Source organism: Mustela nivalis (genome assembly GCF_964662115.1).
Source record: "Mustela nivalis genome assembly, chromosome: 1".
NCBI lineage: Eukaryota > Metazoa > Chordata > Mammalia > Carnivora > Mustelidae > Mustela > Mustela nivalis.
Genome location: NC_139020.1, coordinates 160167868 through 160190480, shown reverse-complemented (window position 1 = coordinate 160190480; position 22613 = coordinate 160167868). Strand labels below are relative to the sequence as shown.

General features: G+C 47.8%; 1 protein-coding gene and 2 long non-coding RNA genes across 3 annotated transcripts in view; 1 reads left to right on the top strand and 2 right to left on the bottom strand.

The window, feature by feature from the left end:
• RAB43 (RAB43, member RAS oncogene family) overlaps positions 1–17808 on the bottom strand; it is a 35219-nt gene extending 17411 nt beyond the window's left edge. The window contains exon 1 of the mRNA XM_082747705.1: positions 17440–17808. Within this exon, the coding sequence (XP_082603831.1) occupies positions 17440–17643 (204 nt within the window). The 5' untranslated portion in view covers positions 17644–17808. The remainder of the gene's footprint in view (positions 1–17439) is intronic.
• The window catches only part of LOC309872844, an 802828-nt gene that overhangs the window by 336488 nt on the left and 443727 nt on the right, over positions 1–22613 (bottom strand). The window lies entirely within an intron of this gene.
• LOC309872860 lies at positions 6567–17634 on the top strand. Its single transcript, XR_014316132.1, has 2 exons — positions 6567–11681; positions 12028–17634. It is a non-coding gene; the product is annotated as an uncharacterized lncRNA (long non-coding RNA).

Here is a 22613-nt window from a genome sequence, read left to right as displayed (position 1 = left end):
AGGCACAGACCAGGTACTCAATAAAGGAACCCCTTCTGAAGGCAGAGCCTGGTAGTCAGGCCAGTGAGAGGGAACAAGACGGGGACAAGAGGTATGGTGAGGCTAAAGCTGCTTTCCAGGGATTTGTGCCTGCTTGGCTCTAAGGAGTGACTTCCCATGTGCCCCAGTGGGAAATCAAGTCTGCTCGTTAGCTTAAAAGAGCCGCTAGCAGGGTGGTTGCATGGCTCGGTCAATTAAGTGTCTGAGTCTTGATTTCGGCTCAGGTCATGATCTCGGGGTCATGAGATCGAGCCCCCTGTCCACCCACACTCAGTGCAGAGTCTGCTTGGGATTCCGTCCCTCTCCTTCTGCCCCTCCCACTAGTGCTCTCTTTCTCTCTCAGATAGATAAATAAATCTTAATAATAACAAGCATGATTAGTGGTTCAGTTCCCAAAACCTACATCCAGCACCGTCTCCCCTGGTGGAAACAGAAGAGGATTTTACTCAGTCTTTCTCCTGCATGATGAAACAGACAGTGGAAAGTTCCTTGCTTCTTCATAGTAGAAAAAGACCTTGGAAAAATTAGTTCTGAGGACAAAACTCTGAAAACTGGTCAGACTGACCCAAATACGAGTTTCTGAGCTATTTTTCATTATGTCTTGGGATGTGGTGTGAACCAGGAGGTGGAGTCTGCAGGCCACTCCTCTGGCCAGCCACTGTCACTTCTCCTATGTCAGTCCTCCAAGGAAGAGCCTGGCCTGGGACGTGGGGTGACAGACCCAGGGTGCATTCTTAGGAGCAATAGCGAGAAGCTGCCAAACATCTGGCATGTTAGCTGAAGACACACAGGCAGGTGGGCAGAGGCCGAGGGAGGGAGAGCAGGGTAAAAACAGGCTGGGCTAGTGACACAGGGAGGGGCAAATGACACGGTCCCGAACACAGCCAGCTCCTCTGCAGTGGGCAGTAAGGGTTACATGCGTCCTTCTGAGCTCAAAACACCTCCTGCCCCCTCAACACAGCTGCTCAAGGTCCCAGTATCACAGATGTTTCTTTGTCCCTTGTTACAAGGCAGCCCTCCTTGGCAGGTTATCCACAGCTGGAAGGGAACAAGCAATCAGGAATCTCGGGTTCCCGTTCTACTCCTTCAGCACAAGCATCAAGGACAGTCCCAGTAGCTTCCTGGGGTCTGGCATTTCCTCACCGGGAACTTGGGAACAGTGGTGGCTGGTCCCACTCCACAGGGCTGGCGGGAGCATGGGGTGCAGGAGGGGTTCTAACGTCCTTCGAGAACCTCCAGGTGCTACCTGTGTTAGTGTTCCCCTCTGCCAGCCAGTTACTTTCTGCATGAGGGGTCTCAGGGAAGCAGCAGCAGAAGAACTTTGTCGGACTCTAAAACCCCATGCCCTCTACTATGTACACAATTTACTCTAGAAACCTTAAACTCTTTTGTTTTGTTTTGTTCTGTTTCTTCTGTGAAACCTCAATGATGATTCATACCTCCTGCAGGAATCCGTCAAACCCCTTCCTGAACAGTCTTGGTGGAGAAAAGACAAGACGTGGGAAATGGACCAAAGCCTCCTCTCACCAAGGAGTCTTGCCTTGGTGGCTCGCAAAGGGCCACTGGCTCCCCAGGGATGCCCCTTCTCCCTCTCACAGGGAAGCTGAGACCATCAGGCACAACCCAAGCCCCTTCCTCTGTGGCCCCCTTCCCTGCTGCCACCAAACCGCACTCAAAGGCCCTCTTCAGCACTACGGGGAAACAGAGAGCGATCTGACTGAAGCAGGGAGCCAGAAGCCCCTTCACCCCTGATGCAGTGGTCAGGCAGGCCTTCGAGGCTGGGAAGAGCCTGTAAAAAACAGGTGGACTGCCAACTCCTCGTGGCAACAACCTATGCCCACCAGGAGAAGCTGAGAGCAAGTGATGGCATTTCTAAGACCATGGCCACCGGCTCCAACTTCCTGGGTAAATGGTGTCATGGAGCCCTCACTACTTCCACACTAATTCCCTTATACCCACCTGCCTCTCTTTTTCCAAAGCTCCTCTGAAGCAAGGACCTAACCTAGAGAGGAGTCAGATGCCCTATGTCCCAAAACGAGCTCTGCCTTACCTCGAACTGTCCCTCCTGAGCCCCTGCCCCTAGGGTTCATGGACAGTGTGCCAGGCCGGGAATCTTGCTCAGCCTTGACCCCTTGGTGCCCCTCTGCTCAGTCACAGCTGATAGTGCCTCCAGCCAGCATCAAACTTCCGGACAAACAGTGGGTCTCCCACACACAGCTTCCCACAGCCCTCAGGACACAGTTGACACACCTTTCATCATCAGAAGTCTGGTGCTGAGCCCCATCCCTAGTCTCATCTCCCCGACACTCTAGCTCCGCTTGACTTGGACAAACACCCACACTTCCTCTCCCACACTTCCATGGCTTTGCACATAGATGGCTGTGGTAGCAAAGCCCCTTCTATCTTTCCTCCCTGGGAAATTCACATATCTTTCAGTAGCTTGAAACTCACTGCCTCTGTCACCCTGGGGAGGGCAGATTGCTGCCTCCTCTGTGCCTCTGTGGCACTCATAAGACATCCCTGTGACGGCCATGGCAACCACAGGGCCCTGCTTTGCAGGAACAGCCCTAATTTTCAATATTCAGTCTTGCTGTTGCCAAAATAAACATACACATACTTGTCAGGCCATGTGTTTCCAACTCCTGGTTCAGAAACTGGGCAACGCATTAACAGCACTGCACGCTAGCTATCTGTTTATGCGTCTGTTCCCCCCAGTTAAAAGCTCCTGAAGAATGGGGACTATCTCTTATTCACCTTTTTTACTTGAGCTTAGAAGAATGCCCGGGAAAGGAGGTAATTCTGAACGGACAGACCAACTGTCCACTATTTGCTATTTAATGATCTCCCCAATACACAGTTTATGTCTCAGGGTGTCAGATGGTCACATCTACCAACAACTATAATTAGGCTGGACAAAACACTTTCAAAGTTTCAGGCATTTTGCCCTTTGAATTCAATTGCATCCTGCTCTAGGCAGAAAAGGCCAGCTCAAGGTATGATTTTTGAGTGATACCTCAAGGAACAAAGTTAACAGAGCAAAAAGGCATCTTTTAACAATAAATGCAAATAGACAAATCTGGTAGATGCTACCAAGTGATCAAACCAAGGCATCATCAGTACCAAAGCAGGAACCTGGCATTGTGTGCCACCTGTCACAGCAGCAAAGGGCAGCACACAATGTTACTTGTGATTCATTCTCCCCAAAAATGTCCCACCCAAGTCGAATCTGGCCTCTAACTCAACCTCCAGCTACAGGAAACTCAGGAGACAAAGGAACAAGTGCAAAGACACCACAAGGGAACCATGAGACAAATCCAGGAACTGAATCTTAAAAAATCAGTATCATTAACAACACCACCAACAAAAAGTCATTAAAAAAAAAAAAAAAAGCAAGGTGTTGTTCTGGACCAAACTATACTGGACAATGGTTCAAAGAGGAAAAACGGGGGCGTCTGGGTGGCTTAGTCGGTTGAACCTCTGCCTTTGGCTCAGGGCATGATCTCAGGGTCCTGGGATCAAGTCTTGCATCAGGCTCCTTGCTCAGGGGGGAACCTGCTTCTCCCTCTCCCTCTGCCTCTGCCCTTCTCCCTGCTCATGTGTTCTCTCAAATAAAATCTTTCCAAAAAAAAGCAAAAGACAAAAAACATTTGGGAGAAAGTTGGAAAAACTTAAAAATTGGACAGGAGATGCTATTTGATAAAAATACCAGTTTACCCTTGAACAACATGGGGGTCAGGGGCACCAACCCCCGAGCAGTCAAAACTCTGTGTATACTTCTGACTCCCCAAAAAAGTAACTACTAATAGCCTACTACCGATGGGAAGACTTGTAGATAACATACAGTCGATTTAAAACCTATTTTTGTACATTATATGTATTATATACTGTATTCTTAGAATAAAATAAGCTAGAGAAAACCAATGTTATTAAGAAAATCATAAGGAAGAGAGAATACATTTACAGAACTGTACCATAAAAAAAATCCACATAGGGGCGCCTGGGTGGCTCAGTGGGTTAAGCCGCTGCCTTCGGCTCAGGTCATGATCTCAGGGTCCTGGGATCAAGTCCCGAATCGGGCTCTCTGCTCAGCAGGGAGCCTGCTTCCCCCTCTCTCTCTGCCTGCCTCTCCATCTACTTGTGATTTCTCTGTCAAATAAATAAAATCTTTAAAAAAAAAAAATCCACATAGAAGTGTACCCAGTTGTTCGAGGGTCAACTGTACTGATTTACTTAGGCATGTTAAAAGAATTGTTCTTACTCTTATTAGGGAAATAAAAATCAAAACCACAATGAGATGTCACCACCTGTCACCTGTCCCAATGTCACCCGAAATCTGTCAGAATGACTAAAATCAAAAAGACCAGAAATAGGAAGTGTTGGGGCACCTGGATGGCTCAATCGGTTAAGCATCTGCCTTTGGCTTGGTCATGATCCCAGGGTCCTGGGACTGAACCCCACGTCAGGCTCTTCACTCAGAGGGGAGTCTGTCCCTATCCCCTGCTCACTCTTTCTCTCACTCGCTCTCTCAAGCAAATAAATAAAATCTTAAGAAAGAAAGAGAGAGAGAGAGGAAAGGAGGGAGGGAGGGAGAAAAGAAGGAAGGAAGGAAGGAGGGAAGGAAAAGGGAGTGTTAGCAAAGATGTGGAGGAAAATAAAGCCTTGCACACACCATTGGTGGGAATGCAAACTGATGCAGCCACTGTGGGAAAAAGTATGGAGGCACCTCAAAATATTAAAAACAGAACTACCCTATGATCCAGTAATTCCACTCCTGGGTATTTACCTAAAGAAAATGAAAACACTAGTTCTAAAAGCTATAGACACTGAAGCATTATTTACAATAGCTAAGACATGGAAGAGACCCAACTACCCAACCACAGATGAATGGATAAAGACAATGTGGTAAATTATTCAATGGAGTATTACTCAGTCATAAAAAAAAAAATATGGGACCTTGGCATTTGCAACATGGACAGATCTAGAGGGTATAATGCTAAGTGAACTAAGTCAGACAGAGAAAGACAAATCACTCATATGTGCAATTTAAGAAACAAAACAAAACAAAAAAGAAAACAAATGAGCAAACAAACGAAAAGAGACAAACAAAAAACAGCCTCTTAAATACAGAGAATAAGCTGGTGGTGGCCAGAAATGGGAGCAAAGATGGATGAAATAGATAAAGGGGGTTAAGAGCACACTACTCAAGGGGCGCCTGGGTGGTTCAGTGGTTAAGTGTCTGCCTTTGGCTTAGGTCCTGGAATTGAGTCCCACATCATCAGGCTCCCTGCTCAGTGGGGAGCCTGCTTCTCCCATTCCCTCTGTCACTGCCCCTGCTTGTGTGCTCACTCTCTCTTTCTGCAAATTAGTAAGTAAAATTTAAAAAGTAAAAGAGGGGCCCCTGGGTGGCTCAGTGGGTTAAAGCCTCTGCCTTCGGCTCAGGTCATGATCTCAGTGTCCTGGGATTAAGCCACCACATTGGGCTCTCTGCTCAGCAGGGAGCCTGCTTCCTCCTCCCTCTCTCTCTGCCTGCCTCTCTGCCTCTCTGCCTACTATCTGTCAAATAAAATAAATAAAATCTTAAAAAAAAAAAAAAAAAAGCAAAAGAGTACCCTTACCTTGAAGAGCACTGAGCAATGTACAGAACTGTTATACTGTACACCTGAAACTAACATAACACTGTATGCTAACTACACTGGAGTTTAAAGAATATTAAAAAAAATGCCGATTCTTAAAAGTTGTATTTAAGCTATGGGGTGATAGATCATGTTATCTGCAACCCACTTTCAAGTGAAAAAAAAAAAAAAAAAGATATTACATCTACGGAATACAAAGCAAACAGAGCAAAACAGGAACAATCTAGGTGGAGGATAGGTTTGGGGTTTACTGTGCTCTTCTTTCAAGCATATTCAGCTTTCCTATATGCTTGAAAGTTTTCATAATAAAAAATCAGGTGGGACACCTGGGTGGTTCAGTGGGTTAAGCCTCTGCCTTCAGCTCAGATCATGATCTCAGGGTCCTGGGATTGAGCCCCGCAGCATCAGGCTCTCTGCTCAGCAGGGAGCCTCCTTCCTCCTCTCTCTCTGCCTGCCTCTCTGCCTACTTGAGATCTCTCTCTTGCTGTCAAATAAATATATAAAATCTTAAAGAAAAATGAGAGAAAGTCAGGAAAAAATAAGAGTATTAATACCCTCAGAATGAAAATATTACTGATATGAAAAAGAACCAAGTAGAGATCTTGGAAACTAAAACTGTAATTGTCAAAATAAAGAAAACAAGAGATGGAATGAATGATCAGAACAGATACAGCTGAGGGACACCTGCGTGGCATAGCTGGTTAAAGTGCACAGCTCTCGATTTGGGCTCAGGTCACAATCTAGGGATGGAGCCTGGGGTCAGGCTCTGTGCCCAACACAGAATCAGCTTGAGAATCTCCCTCCCTCTCGTCTTCCCCTCCCACTCATGCTCTCTCTCTCTTAAATAGATAAATCTTAAAAAAAAAAAAAAAAAAAGAACAGACACAGTGGAAAAGGAAATCAGCAGGGTGCTAGAAGGCAAAGCCCAGGGTTTGTCCAGAACATAGCACAATACAACACTATGTTATTAAGATGGAAAAGGTAAGGGATGTGGAGAACAGACCCTAAATTCCAGCTCCCGACCCCTGCAAGCTCCAGAGGGAAGAAGAGGAGCTAATCAAAGACATTTTTAAAAAATTCCTTAGACCTATAGGGATGCCTGAGTGGTGCAGACAGCTAAGCATCCAACTCTTGCTTTTGGCTCGGGTGATCTCAGGGTCCTGAGATTGAGCCCCATGTCTACTCCGTGCTCAGTGTAGAGTCTGCTTGGGTGGGTTTCTCTCTCTCTCTCCTTTTGCTCTTCCCTGCCCCATGCTTGCTGGCATGTGCGCGTGCTCTCTTTCTCTCTCTCAAATAAATACATAAATCTTTTCAAAAAATCCTTAAGACTTTTAGAAATACAGGAATTTTCACTCTGATTATACCTACTGACTTCAGAGCAGGGTGAATGAAAAAAATATCCCACAACCTAGACACACTATGGTAAGATTTCAGAACATTAGAAATCAAGGGTCACTTGATTTCAAGAGTCCCTTAGGGATTCTTTCTGAAAGAATCACTTAAGGAACAATTCAGGCAAAATCCAAATGAAATAAAGTAATAGAGAAAAACATTAAGCCAAAAATAAATCAGTAAAACTTGGAATTAAAGTCTAAAATAACTGTTGATGCAAAATGTCAAAAAAAAAAATCAATAATGATCTGGCCTAACCCCAGATGATTTCAACGAGGAAAGTGGGGGTGGGAGGCAATGAGGAGGGAGGAAAAGTGCCTCACAGTTCTTGTCCTCTTAGGGTCAAAGAAATAAACACTAATTCTAGACCCCAGGTAGGAAAATATAAATTTGAATATATGGGATGAATTTCCAAATTACTAAGAGGGTGGCATGGGGTGAGAGATCTAACAGAAGCCAAGAGTACTTTGTGATGCGGAAAAATTCAGTCACTGAACAATGAGGGCAGAAATGTTCATTAGTTAATTCAGCAACAACAGAGAGGGTGCAATGTTGAGTGCTGGGACACAGCAGAGCTCACACTCCCTCTTGAGTGCTGGGACACAGCAGAGCTCACACTCCCTCACCGGCATGGGAACAAACAAGTGAGCAAGACAAGGGTTGGGAGTAAGTGCTAGGAAGAAAAACACAGAGCAAGGCGAGTAAGGGAGATAACTCAGACTTCAAAAACATTATGCTTGGTGAAAGAACCCAGATGCAGGAAAACCCGCAATATTATAGGATTCCATTTATATGGAACGTCTAGAACAGGCAACTTTATAGAGACAAAGTAAACCAGTAGTTGCCAGGGGCTCTGGGGAGGCAGGAAAATATCTGAAAAATTATTGTGGTGATGGTTATACAACTCTGTTAGTATACAACACCACACTGAACTGAACGCTTTAAATAGGGGAGTTCTACGGCATATGGATTATATCTCAATAGATTTTTTTTTTTAAGGAACTTGGTAGAGTGCTACTTTAGACAAAACAGTCAAGTAGGGGGCACCTGGGCGGCTCAGTCAATTGAGCATCTGACTCTTAATTCTGGCTCAGGTCATGATCTTGGGGTTGTGGGATTGAGCCCCATGTCGGCTTCTGCACTCAGCGCAGCATCTGCTTGGGATTCTCTTCTCCTTCCGTCCCTTCCCCCAACTCACACTCTCGCTAAAATAAATTTTAAAAATCTTTCTAAAAAAAGATACTCAAAACCATAAGAGACTCTTAATCTCACAAAACAAATTGAGGATTGCGGGGGGGAGGGGGTACAGAGAGGGTGGTTGGGTTATGGACACTGGGGAGTGTATGTGCTATGGTGAGTGCTGTGAAGTGTGCAAACCTGGTGATTCACAGAACTGTACCCCTGGGGCTAATAATACATTATATGTTAATTAAAAAATTAAAAAAATTTTAAAAGATAGTCAAATAAGGCCAACAATAAAGCAATACAACAATCTATACACACAGAGCAAACTGCCCCAAAACATCTTAATACACAACTTAACTTCTATCCATTATCACTGCTCAGAGGCAGGGGAATCCCTGAGTGGTAAAAAGAAGAATCCAGCTAGAATTCTGTAACTTGGAGTCCTTTTAATACTTAATGAGTTTTTCATGCTAGGCTTGAAAACACCAATCTTGACCATTTTGCCTCAAATTGGCAAAGCTTTGCCAGTTAAATTTTAAGAGATTAAGCTTTTTAACAAACCAGTCTACAAAAATTTCCCCACCAACTTGCGCTATGGTGATCCTGTTTCTCAAAAGTCGTAAAACCAAACCGAACAAAACCAAACCCCCGAGTTCCTATAACGTCTCCCATTTTCACCTGACACTTCTCTCTCCTTGCTGGCTGGAAGCCCTTCAGCTCCTGTGTGAACCCAACCCTTCAAGCAGAGGTTCACTGATACCGTTTCTTGCTTAGAAGGCTCTCTTTTCTCTCCCTCCCTTCCTCTCTCTCCCTGTGTCTCTCTCTCACTACTTGCTAGTTCATTCGGCCAACACTTACCAAAGGCTTATTCTGGGGAGAAAAACCCCAAGAAAACACTAGAGTTAGAGTCTACACTGAGGTATTAACCTCGTAATTTCAATAATAAAATAGATTTTTCTCTATGTATTTCAAAGAATTTTCCCATATTTTATAAAACTGATCTTTTTCTATGTAATTATCTATAATGTAAACATGGCAGATATTAACAATTCATAGCTAGTGAACTAAACTTTCTTCTGACAGCTAAGATCTATTTTTTCATCACAAAATCTTTCACTATTTGTGTACTCATGAGAGTTAAAACCCAAAAATAAAAAACAAGTTAAACAAACAAACAAAAAAAAACCCACAAAGTTTTTCATTAGAAAATGTAAACAGAACATTTTGAATTTTTTTTTTTAGATTTTTTTTTTTTTGAAATTTATTTCTTTAGGAGAGAGAGCATAACACAAGTTGGGGGAGGAGCAAAAAGATAAGGAGAATTCCAAGCAGACTCTGTGGTGAGCATGGAGCCTGACGCGGGGCTTGATCTCACAACCCCAAAATCATGACCTGAGTCAAAATCAAGAGTTGGATGCTAACCCGACTGAGTCAATCAGGTGCCCCAAGATATTTTTCATTTTCAAAATACCTAATTTTTACCCTTCTCAGGCATCAAAATGGCAGGAGTGGGGATTTCCTGGCTTCAAATTGGAAGAATTTCTTTTTTTCAGAGAGGGATGGGATCCTTCAGTGATGAAATGGTCCAACACCATCAGCATGAGCTAACCTAACCCACTAACCATAAGCTGTGAGCTGCAAGTCAACCTTTCAGACCTCTCGCATCAAGATGAACAGCATCTCCTTCAAAAACAGTCACCTCAAGAGAGGACACACTCTAGTGACCTGTCACTGCCCAACACACATTGCAATTGCTGTCAGGGCCCTTGGACAAGCCCCCTGGCCTGACGTGAACCAGGATTCTGACTTTCTGGTTAGACCTCCCTTTGGAACAAAGAACGATACCACTATGGAATGTTTTCCAATACACCCCTGAAGGACCTGCCAGGAGGAAGAGCTGCAGGCTCTGAAGAATGTGAATAAGGATCATCACAGGATGCCTGGGTGACTCAGTGGGTTAAGCCTCTGTCTTCAGCTCAGGTCATGGTCTCAAGGTCCTGGCCCACATCTGGCACTCTGCTCAGGAGGGAGCCTGCTTCCCCCTCTCTCTCTGCCTGCCTTTCTTCCTATTTGTGATCTCTCTCTCTCTGTCAAATAAATAAATAAAATCTTAAAAAAAAAAAAAAAGTATCACCACAGCTGATCAAACACCTGGGAAATCCATGCACAATTTCTCAAGGAGACTATCCTGAAAGTGGGGAGCACCCAGGAACACATCGAGTCGCAAATTTTTTTTTAAAACAAATCAGTCTCATTACATCTTAGTCACACTCCAAATCTGGGACGATGTCACCTCAAACATGGACAAACAGGTGCGAAAACCTCGAAGAACTCACGATGTTTACACACCTCATGGAGGACTAAGTTCCTGTTTTTCCAGTCGAAGAAAGGGAGGCTCACGAGGCAGAGGAGTACAAGTCAGATCAGAGGAGTCCACATACATCACAGTATAGACATAGAAGCTATTAATGAGAAACGGTCCTTGCTTATCAATTTATCACAGCAGGTTGGAGAGATCCTCTCTCTAACAGCAGTGGCTTGGGTTCTGCGGCTCCATGTTCAACAGAACAGCATTTTGTAAGCCGTTCTAGAAGATGGGCTTTTTCTTTTGTTCACAATAGCCATATGCACCAATTCACCCAATGCATCTGAATTAATAAGGATTTGTTTGTTTAACAAGCACTGGGCATTAGGATGCTGATACAGTATTGTATCAAAACACCAAAAAACATAAAATGCAAGTGATATACAATGGCCCAGATATTAAACTCATCCCCCACATTTCCGTACGTGTATGTGTGGTGTTTATGCACGTACTACCAGTGGGTGATCTGGAACACAGGCCTCCATGTCCTGCTCTGTAAGATGGGGATCCTTCTCACAGGGTGACAGTGAGAAAACCCTGTGTGAGTAGGTGAGATAGGGATTCTCTCTGCAGCTCACTGACCAAGGAACAGATCACTGAAATGACTTGTACAGGTCAGCTGGGCACCCAAACTGAGAAGCCGAGCTTCTGGACTCCCCATGCCATGCTCTCTTCCAGGTAATTTCCATACCAACATCAGTCCCCATTTACTGATGATCTGCAATGGGCCAGGTCGCTGAAGCTAAGAGGGCTCCAAGTGAAGCAGATCAGGAGTGGTGATGTCATGTGCCTGGAGCGCTACATGTGAAGTCAAGATTTTAAGGTGGTGCCTCATGGGTCTAACACTGACCCTCCTTCCACTGTCTTTCCATGACATGTGCTATGTCAGGGCTGTCAGAAAGCTCAGGAGGCAAGGTTTATTTGGCAACAGGATAGCTGTCATTGGCCTCAAGAGCAGATTTCAGACAACCAGTATGACCCAGAACTTCTTTCTTATCTAGCAGTCCTTTTGCTATTTCTTTTTTTTTTTTTTGAAAGATTTTATTTATTTGATAGAGAGATCACAAGTAGGCAGAGAGGCAGGCAGAGAGAGAAGGGGAAGCAGGCTCCCTGCTGAGCAGAGAGTCCGATGATGCGGGGCTTGATCCCAGGACCCTCAGATCATGACCTGAGCCAAAGGCAGAGGCTTAACCCACTGAGCCACCCAGGCGCCCTCCTTTTGCTATTTCTGATCAAAACTGAAAAAGTCAGGGCGCCTGGATGGCTCAGTGGGTTAAGCCTCTGCCTTCGGCTCGGGTCATGATCCCAAGGTCCTGGAATAGAGTCTTGCATCGGGTTTTCTGCTCAGCAGGAAACGTGCTTCCCCCTCTCTCTCTCTGCCTGCCTCTCTGCCTACTTGTGATCTCTGTCAAGTAAATAAATAACATCTTTTTTAAAAATTAAAAAACAAAAAACTGAAAAAGTCAAATCAATAACATCCATATAAGGAAGGCACCTGATCCAAATAGCAAAATTAGACCCCTGATTGGAAGGACCAAGGAAGCAAACTTTAAAAACAAGGCAGTTCCTATTTCCTTGGCTGCCCCCTCCTTTGGAAGCCACTACAAAAACAAAGGTGACTTGTAGGGCCTAGAGAAGCTTCAGTGCCAAGGCCCAAGGCCATACACTTTACCTCTGTGAGAGAGAGATCTGGCAACATCCCCAACAAAGGGAAAGTGAACCTGACAGAGAGTCGAATAAAGGGGGTACAATTCGACAAGGCTAACCTCTGTGTGTGGACTTGAGGCCTGTGTCCCCAGCGATCTGTAAAATGAGTTTACATAACAGGCCTTTGTGTTGTCCCAGATAAGAGAGAGTAGAGGAGTGGTCAGAATGTTTTAAGGATTTAGAACCAGCTGAGATTTCCTGGGGGACAGTGAGGTTGGGGGTGGCAGGGAGCAGGGGTGGAGCCAAGGATAGAGGAAGGGTGAGTTAAGAAATCATGTCTGATCTAAGGAGGAAAAAGGTTAACAACGACCACAATAATTTAAGTCCTCCTTTGTAATTCCTTGGTTTTATTAGCATTAGCACTTTCAGGATAGACAAGAAACCAGTAACACTGATTTCCTCTTCTTAGAAGGCAGTGTGGAGTTAGGGGATGAAGGTGGAAGGGAGCTGTTGTTTGTTTTTGTTTTTACTGTATGCCCTTTTACACTTTTGAAATTTTGAAATTCTGGACCATGTATTTGGATTATCTATTCAGAAATATATAAAGTGAATTTTTTTTTAAGATTTTATTTATTTATTTGACAGAGAAAGATCACAAGTAGGCAGAGAGGCAGGCAGAGAGAGAGAGAGAGAGGAGGAAGCAGGCTCCCTGCTGAGCAGAGAGCCCGATGCGGGGCTCGATCCCAGGACCCTGAGATCATGACCTGAGCCGAAGGCAGCGGCTTAACCCACTGAGCCACCCAGGCGCCCTATAAAGTGAATTTTTATACTAGTTTAAGCATGTCCATAGTTTTCCAACAACCCTAAGAAGCAAGCAGAGCAAAGATCATTAGTCCCAACTCCCAAATGAGGAAGCTGTGGGGTCTAAGAACTAAGAAGGGAAAAAGAATTTCTAACATAGGGTAGGAGAAGAATCAATGAAACAAGATGGGATTGGGAGGGAGACAAACCATAAGTGACTCTTAATCTCACAAAACAAACTGAGGGTTGCTGGAGGGGAGGAGGGCTGGGAGAAGGAGGGTGGGGTTATGGACATTGGAGAGGGTATGTGCTATGGTGAGTGCTGTGAAGTGTGTAAACCTGGCGATTCACAGACCTGTACCCCGGCGGATAAAAATATATTATGTTTATTAAACAATTAAAAAAAAAGAAACATGCATATAAATAAATTTTTTAAGAAAAGGATTTCTAACATAACACAATTTTTAAAAAAGAAGGAAAGAATTGGGCCACAGTTGTGGTGAGACTGGAAATAAGACTCGGACCTTCCAAATCCTAAGCCAACGCTCTCTTTCAGAGACCCCACAGTTTGAAAGATGCAGCCCACCCCCGCATTCGCTCTTAAAGTTCAACCTGCATAGCTAGAGCTGTGGGAATCCACATGGGGTATGGCACAGGAACCCATCACCCTATATGGAGCCTTACTAACCAGCACAGCAGGCTAGGTGAGCTGTTCAGAGCTGGCTAGATGTTTTGGGAGCAAAACATTAGCCTTTATTACTGAAAAATCTATCAAATGCCCAAGTCCACGTTGCTTCTCAAAGTACAGTGGCTGCAACTGCATTTTTACTAGATTCATTAACTTCCAGGCTCTTGGGGTCATCATTTTGAACTCAGAGGGACTTGGGTGATCAAGTGTAAAAATGAGCACTGGGCTTAGAACCCAGGCAGACCCTGGGTTCAAGTCCTGATTTTGCACCTGATTTGGGTGTGACCTTAGATATGCTGGTCACTTCCTTTATTTTGGCCTCAGCTTCCCCTCTATTAATAAAAATCAATTCACAGACATGTACTGTGCACCGTGTGTCTAACACTGCTGCGGGTGCGGGGCCTCACAGGCCCACAGAGCAGACCAGATCCCCGCACTTTCAAGGAGTGGACAGACCCTGTACAGGAGGAGATCAACACATGAGGTCATTTCCAGTCTGATGAGCTATGAATTTACCCCCTGAACTCACCCTGTAATGTGGAGAGAGGGTCCACATTTGCAGTGGGAGCCAAATGAAGAAGCAGGAGGGAGATGTAGGGACATAATATGACGGGCAGGGGGACAGATACAAAGAGCCCAAAGCAGGCATGTCTGAAGGACAGAAAGGGCTAGTGAGGCTAGAGAGCAGCAAGTGAGGGCAGAGGGAAGGAGATAAGACAGCCAAGGCAGACAGGGGGCCCACAGCTTCAGGTGAGGAGTCTGGATGCCATTCTAGTTACAACAGGAAGTAATTATAGAAATAAAGAGGTTTAATTAGATCTGTGATGTTGCAAACTTTCTTATTTTTTAGCAGCAGAACTTTTCAGTCAAATAAAAACAAGTGGAACCTCAATATATAACTGGATAAAAGTGGTTTTGCTTGGGCTGGGTGAGAAGCTAGTTAAGGCCCTTCTGAACTTGTGGCCTCTTGGCCTTTCCCCTTTACCCCTGCGGCAGCTCCCAAGCACTGGAGCTCAGAGGAGCTGCAAAAACACCTCTGGGTTCTTCAAGCTCTAACAAAATCTGGCAGTACAGGGAGAGGAGGCATGGGGAATCATGCTGGGCCCCTGACAGCCCCTGGAAAGGTTTTAAATCCCTGAAGTGCAGGAACAATAACAATAAAATCTGGCTCATCAAAGGTTCCAGTTAAAGTGACATTGCTGAAACTATAGGGACAGAAAACAGATCGGTGATTGCCAGGGGCTAGGGTGAAGGGAGGACACTGACACAATGGGAGGGACACAGGGGAACTTTCTGGGTTGCTGGAAGTATTGTATACTGTGACTATGCTGGTGATTATGGGACTCTATACGTTTCATCAGAATTCACAGAACTGTACACCTAAAATGGGTGAAGCTTAAGGAGCATAAATTTAACTTGAACAAACCTGATGTTTAAAAAAAAAAAAAACAAAATACAAAGACACCTCCGAGGTATTTTATGGATGGAGAAACAGACTTGGAGAGCAAAAATGACTTGCTCCTGCTGAGTCAGAAGAGCCCCCAAATGGCTGATTGAAGGGCTACCCCCACCCCCACGCCACCGCTCCTCAGTTTCAATCCCAAGCCTCTTTATAGTACCTGGCCTCAGGTTTCTCTGACTTGCAAACTGAGGAGGTAGATACTTGCCAAAGACTTTCCCACTCCAAACAATCAGATTCTAAGAAGCAGGCTGGTGTAGGGGAAAGACCTCAATGTCAGAAACACTGGAAGAAAAATGCCCACTTGTGTCAGTTATGAGCTGGGTGCCCTGGGGCCAGCCTGTCCTATGCCAGGATAGGGTTAATAAGAACAATCTGTACATCAGCTGGCACACAGCAGCCTCCAAGAGGGGCAGCCATTATCACCCTTCTACCCCGACCGGATCCCAGTCCCTATCCCACCAGGCTGCTTCCTAAGAACAACGTGGAGGTAACCATAGGGAACAGAAATCGCCAACTCCCTGCCCTGCGTTGCATAACCTGTGCTCGGGTACACAGTACACCCTGGGCTCCACTGGGGCACAGGCTGTTATCTCGCCAGGTAAACAGGAACACCCCGCCCCCTCCTTGACCACTGTCAGCACCCAGCCACCACAAACACTCGGGGACAGGAGAAGGCCGGCAGCGCGCAGGAACACCACTGCTCTTTATGCCTATATTTTGGGCACTCCACTTTCCCTGTGGCTGCTGGCATCATCGCAGGGCACAAACTCATCCACAGACACACTCCACCCATCCTACAGCCCTTCCCTCACCACCTGTTCCAAAGGGGTGTTCCCAAATAATGACTCAAAGCTGCCGGCCCCACCTTGCTTTTTTTCTTTTTCTCTCCAATGTAAGGCAACCAAAAACACAGAAACCCAAAAGATTCTTTAAGACAAAACAAAACAAAAGCCTTCAGGCAAAGAGATTCTGCTTCCGCTGGCACATCAAATCATGTAGTTTGTTGGCTTACTATTTCTCCACGGAGGAAGAGGGGGTAGGCAACACCCAGAAATTATACCAATTTTGCAGAAACAAAGAGCTAAGTACCCTGGAAGGCAAACATGAGCGGGACTACAGCAGCCCAGGGTCGCAAAGCCCCAGAGCATCAGGTCTCAAGGGACTACCCCATACCTTGGCTCAACTTCTAGAAAACACAGAGATAACAGGAGATAACCCTTGTCCTGTGCTGCCCCTGCCCAGTGCTCTTAAGGACTGTCATGGAGATCATGTGATCATGTGAACTGAAAATCGTGAGAGAATGGAAACGATTTCTGCAGAGCTCAGTTAAGTTACTGAGCAAAAAACAATGCTTTGCCCCAGCCACGGTCTCCTCACTCTATGAGGGAGGGCTGGTAGCCAGGTTAAGAAACTGATTCATTAATCACAAATATTATTTATCAAACCACTGCCAGGACATTGTGGCAAATACATCCTGCTGTTCTCTTCAGAGTCATTGCCAAAGTTGGGTCCTCTCCCCCACCTTCCGGTATCAGTGAACTTTTCAGTTTCTATCAAACTCCAGCTGGGGGAGGGGACCCAGGGCTGGCCCTCGTCGAGTAAAGTTCCACCACCAGGTCCACAAAGAGACTGCAGGGAGGCGTGGCCAGGCCGGAAATTCTGACAAAAAGTTTTGGCCCTCCGGTCCTAGAAACAACTACTTCCTGATCCTTCCTAGGCTTGGGGCGGTGTAGTTCTCAGGCCGGGTTCCCCCCACCAGGGCCGAGCTGGGGGCTTCAATCGAGGGGGGAGGGTCAGGCCAGCCTGGCGGCCTTCTGTCCCCCGCACCTCGAGCCGCTCTGCTGCCTTCCACTGGCTAAGTTATTTTGGAGCAAAAGCGCCCCCAGGGTGTGAGCTCCGGAGGGCAGGGCCTCCTCCCCCGCAGCATCCCCAACACACACACACACACACAAACACCCCAAGGCCGGCGTTCTGAGGACTGAACCCGACCCAGACCCCAAGGCCCAGGCCTGCTCCGACAGGAGGAAGGGAAAGGGGGAATCGAAAGGGATTTGCCAGAAACCTGGGGACAATCCGGGGCGCTCGCAGCGGCCTGGTGCCGCCTCCGCTAAGGGAGCGCTTTCTAGGGGCCCCGGTCAACCCCCGGTGCCCGTCGGAGAACGGGCTGCGCGGCAGTCAGAGAGGGCCAGGCCACCCCCGCCCGGCGACCCCAGGCTGGGCCTCCCACCTTGACCCGCTTGCCCTGGATCTCCAGCGTCTTCATGGTGAAGTCGACGCCGATGGTGCTGCCCTGGCGCTCCGAGAAAGCGCCGGTCTTGAAGCGCTGCACCACGCACGTCTTGCCCACGCTCGCGTCGCCCACCAGCACCAGCTTGAACAGGAAATCGTACTGCTCGTCCGGGTCCCCCGGGCCCGGGCCCGGCCCCGCCATGGCCGCGCGGGAGCCGAAGGGCCGGCGCTCCGGACGCTGAGGGAAGCCTGGGCTCACGGAAGCCGCGGACTGCTTGGCGACGTGGAACCGCCGCAACACCTGAAGAAGGGGCGCCGCCGTCTGCCGGTCCCGGCCCGGACCCGCCCCGGACCCGCCCCGGCCGGCCCCCCGCCCCGCCCCCGGCCAGCCCGGAGCCCCGCGGGCCTAGGCTCAGCCAGGGACTCGCCTAGTCCCGCCTCCGCAAAGCTCGCGGCCGGCCCTCTGCTCCTTCCGGGCCAGTCCGGTCCTCGCGCTCTGCCTCAGCCCCGCCCCGGCCCCACTCTACCCTGAGCGCATCGGGCCCGCCCCATCCCCCGCTCCAACCTCAGCCCTTCGCGGGACAGACTCCGCCCTCAGCCACACCCCCAGTTAGACCCCCGCCCCCGGCCCCCCAGCTCCGCCCTGGCCGGACTCCGCCCCCAGCGTCGCTCTAGGCCCCGCCCCCAGCCCGACTCGCTGCCCTCGGCCCGCGGACAGTCAGCTTCTCAGCTCCTCCCCTAAACCCGCCCACAATCCAACTCCGCCCAAGGCACTGCCAGCACTCGCCACGCCCCCCACCGCCGCGGGCTAGGCTGCCTCACTGGAGCAATCAGGACCCGCCTCGAGGGTACGGTGGAGTCCCTGGGCCTGCAGGCCTGGGGGCCCATTAACCCAAACCTTGAACCAGGAACGGCCTCCTCTAGAATGGATCACTGGGAAGGGGACAAGCGGTGGCAGAATCCCTGCAACAGAGGATGTCTGTGTCTCCGACACAGACGGGAAAGGCGAAGGAACGAGAAGGCTTCAGTGAGGCCAGAAATTAAGCCGGCTACAAAACTGGGGTGAAGACCAGAATCCTGGTTGGGAAAGGGACCCGAAGGCTGCCCGCTCAAGGTAACGCCCCCTTCAGGACTCTCGAGAGAAGGGAACTAGAGAGCCCATTTGGTGGATGGCAAGGCGGTTAGGAGGAGTTGGGAGATCACAACCCCCAAAGGCCTAGGGGTTGTTGAAGCAGCTGTCTTAATGGCTCAGGGTGGGCTGGCTCAGTTGGGGTTATGGGTCCATTTGGGGGAACTGACCCAGCCAAACAGCACCAGTGCTTGGGCTGAGCAGAGGAGCATGGGAAGTTTGTGGGGAATTCTGTGGAAGGTCAGACAAGCTTTTGCCAAGATAATCCATAAACCAAGAGTCCTTGGAGAGGGCACCTGGGTGGCTCAGTGGGTTAAGCCGCTGCCTTTGGCTCAGGTCATGATCTCAGGGTTCTGGGATCAAGTCCCCTGTCGGGCTCTCTGCTCAGCAGGGAGCTTGCTTCCCTATCTCTCTCTTTGCCTGCCTCTCTACTTGTGCTCTCTGTCAAATAAATAAATAATAAAATAAAATGTCATAGTATCTTAAAAAAAAAAAAAAAAAAGAGAATCCTTGGAGAAATGGAACGGAGCTAAGCTTAAAATAGATCCAAATGGAACCTATCCCCAAAAAGGGCTTCCCAACTACCCAGCAGGGAGGGCATTGAGGACACTCCTGCCCTCTTCAGACTCCAGGTCTACTTGGTTCAATAAATTGTTATTAATGCCTACTATAGACCCTTGGAACACATCAGTGAACAAAGCGAGCAAAAATCCATACCCTCCCCAGCAGAAAAGGGAAGAGGGCTTTCCCATAGCTTAAGGAGACCACGGAGGGCAAGTCCACCAGGACCAGTAGTACCCTGAGGATCCCCGACCTACCTTACTGGCTAGGTGGGGAAGAGACTGGATTAGGAGGCAAAGACAGACCCATGGAGAAGATGGAGCAGCAATCTGTTCTGGAACCATGGAAGCTCTTCTCCCATGGGAAGTGCCCAACAGTGTTAGACAGAAACCCCCAAAGTGCTATGGAAAAACAATTCGGGGAGCCCAGCTTTATTATATCAGACTGAAGGGGCAGGAAATAGCTTCCCATTCTGAAGTAGTAGGAGACAGAAGGACATGGGGTGGAAGACTTCCACAGGCTGGGGTTGGCTCTGGGGCATGTCAAAGCTCAGAACCCCAGAAAATAACTTCTGTTCCAGCCCAGAGTGGCTCCTCACAGCCACTGGTGGAAAGAAGAAAGGAAAAGGTGAGCCGGGGGCTGAGATGAGCCAAGACTCAGCTACTGGAAGCATGGGGAAAGGAAAAAAGAGAATAGACATTCACAGGGTGGGGTGGACATGTGGCTGAATAACTGAACTGGCCTTTACGTTTGCCTTGCCTGGAATTGGTTTAGGGTAGGGTGAAGGCCCGTTGGGCTGGCTATGGATCTTGCCAGAAAGTCCAGCTACCACTTGTCTTTGTGGGTGATGGAAATGTTCTAAACCTAGACTGTTGGGGCACTTGGGTGGTTCCATTGGTTAAGTGTCTGCCTTTGGCTCAGGTCATTATCTCAGGGCCCTGGGATCGAGCCTTGCATTGGGCTCCCTGATCAGTAGAGGAGTCTGCTTCTCCCTCTGCCCCTTAGCACTACCCCCCACCTCCTACAAGCATGCCCTCTCTCTCTCCCTCAAATAAATAAATAAAATCTTTTTAAAAAAAAAATAAAACAAAACTAGACTGTCATAAGGGCTGCATGACACAGGAAATTTATTAAAATTCTTAAATTGTACACTTACAATGGGTAGAATTGATGGTGAGTAAATTATACCTCAATAAAGCTATTAAAAAATATCTGCATTACCTCTCTATTGGTGGTAAGTTTCTACGTAGCACAATGGCATTTTATCTGAAATCAAATTATGCTCATTTGAAACAGAGTGATTCAAATCCAAAAATGTTTATATCTCACTTAATGCTCCAGTTTTGAAACAATGCATATCCCAAATTTTTAAAATGTGCCAAGAATTTAACATTCTTGGGGCACTTGGGCACCTGGGTGGCTCTGATGGTTAACCAGCTGCCTTTGGGTCAGCTTGTGATCCCAGGGTTCTGAGATTGAGCCCCAGGTCTGGCTTCCTGCTCATCAAGGAGACTGCTTTTCCCTCTGCCTCTGCCTGCCACTCCTCCTGCTTGTGCTCTCTCTCTCTCTCTTTCAAATAAATAAAATCTTTTTAAAAATTTTAAATTCCTTTTTTAAAGATTTTATTTATTTATTTGACAGAGAGACACAGTGAGAGAGGGAACACAAGCAGGAAGAGTGGGAGAGGGAGAAGCAGGCTTCCTGATGCAGGACTCACTCCCAGGACTCTGGGATCATGACCTGAGCAGAGGGCAGATGCTCAACAACTGAGCCACCCAGGGGCCCCACAATTTAACATTCTTAAAGCTAGTGGTAGGTAGGCTGACTTTTAACTGTCTTTGTACTGTTGCTACATGGGAGCACACCATCCCAGTTGATAAGCCAAAGCGCCCGTGGTCACCCCAACAGTCTGTGGATCAGAACTCCAATGCCATCTTTCTTGCCCTTCCTTGGAGCCTGATGTGGGACTTGATCCCAGAACCCTGGCATTTTGACCTGAGCAGAAGGCAGTCGCTTAACCAACTGAGCCACCCAGGCACCCTTCTTCCTCCTTTCTTTTCTTATCTTTATTCTTTCTACAGTCACCATGATTAAAATACACAACCTCTAACAATATCACCTAAGTTCTATTTTGCAGCACCCAGACTTAGTGCTAAAAATGTGCCTCCAACAGACCCATCAGACACGAAGGTGAGAAAACACAGTAAGGAAGCGAAGACCAGACATCAACGATGATACCCTGCATTCTTAATATAGAAGAGGGCTTGCTATGCGACATTAGAATATAATGGCGCAGCAAGGAAGCAAAGCTATCTTACCGGAGCTGTAGACATGGGTACCCTGGGCTGGTGCTGGCTGATGACTGGGAAGGTGCCCTCCCAGGGGCCAGCCCTCAGCCTAACTGGAGATCAAAGAAATGCCAGCTATCCAAATCCAACTCTCTCCCCACTCCCAGAACCCCAAAACATCACGAACATGGGGAAATGAACCCCAGTCCTCCCTGCTTCTGTTGATTCCATTTCATGCTTGAGGCTCTGTCTGAAAATAAAGGGATCGAATGGCCCTCGCAGCACCCCTACTTCTACCTCTGCCAGCTCCATACTGTCCTCCCACCCCCACTGCCACCCTCCACCTGGCACAGTGCTCCTACCCAGGCCTGTGCTGGCTTAGCAGCCCCCCCTCCACACCACCCTCTCAGCATCAGGTTCCCACAGTTCCCCTCCCCCCACCCAAGGGGCTCTGAGGAGGCCACTCCGCTGCTCAAACTTCAGTGATAAGTCCCAGACCCTCTGAAACACAGTATTACACCTTATTCCTCCGTCATCTGTGTCCCCCATCCCCGCCCTTTTTCCCAGACCCTCCAACTTGCCAGTTTGCATGGAGTCCTCCATGGCATAGCCAGAGGGACTGAGGGGGATCAAGCCCTGCTCTCCCCACTCCTCACCACACTGACTGAGATGGAAACCCAGGCTTTGAGATGCGCAGGAAATACCCTGTGTGGAAACTCAGCACCCCTCAACCCTGCAGGGAACTTCCCTCTACATTCTTTTTGGGAGGGGGTGTTGGGGGGGAAGTGCAACAGGAGAGGGACAGATATGAAAATGCCTGAAGGGGCGGTGTGCTGCCACTGGTCTCCCCAGGGTCCCGTCTGCTCATTAGTCAAGCGCTGCCTGCCCCACTAGGGAAGGCCTGATGTACCCAGATGGGTTCCTGCTGTCATCGCTTCACAGTTTCTGTGAGCAGGGGCTGAGACACCCCCACTATATCCTTTCTTAGGGCTTTGGGAGGAGGCAGTGGGATGCTGATGTCTCTTCTTCAGTTCAGTTGTTAGAGGATGGGGGGGCTGCTGTCTGTGTGGCCACACAACCGGAACCTTTGCTCCCCTGTGACCGGCCTGTCCCTCTCATCACTGCCCAAGGTATCCAGGGTCAGAGTAGAACATGTTCATCTCTTCCTTGTTTATAAATTGCTCAAGAGCCCGA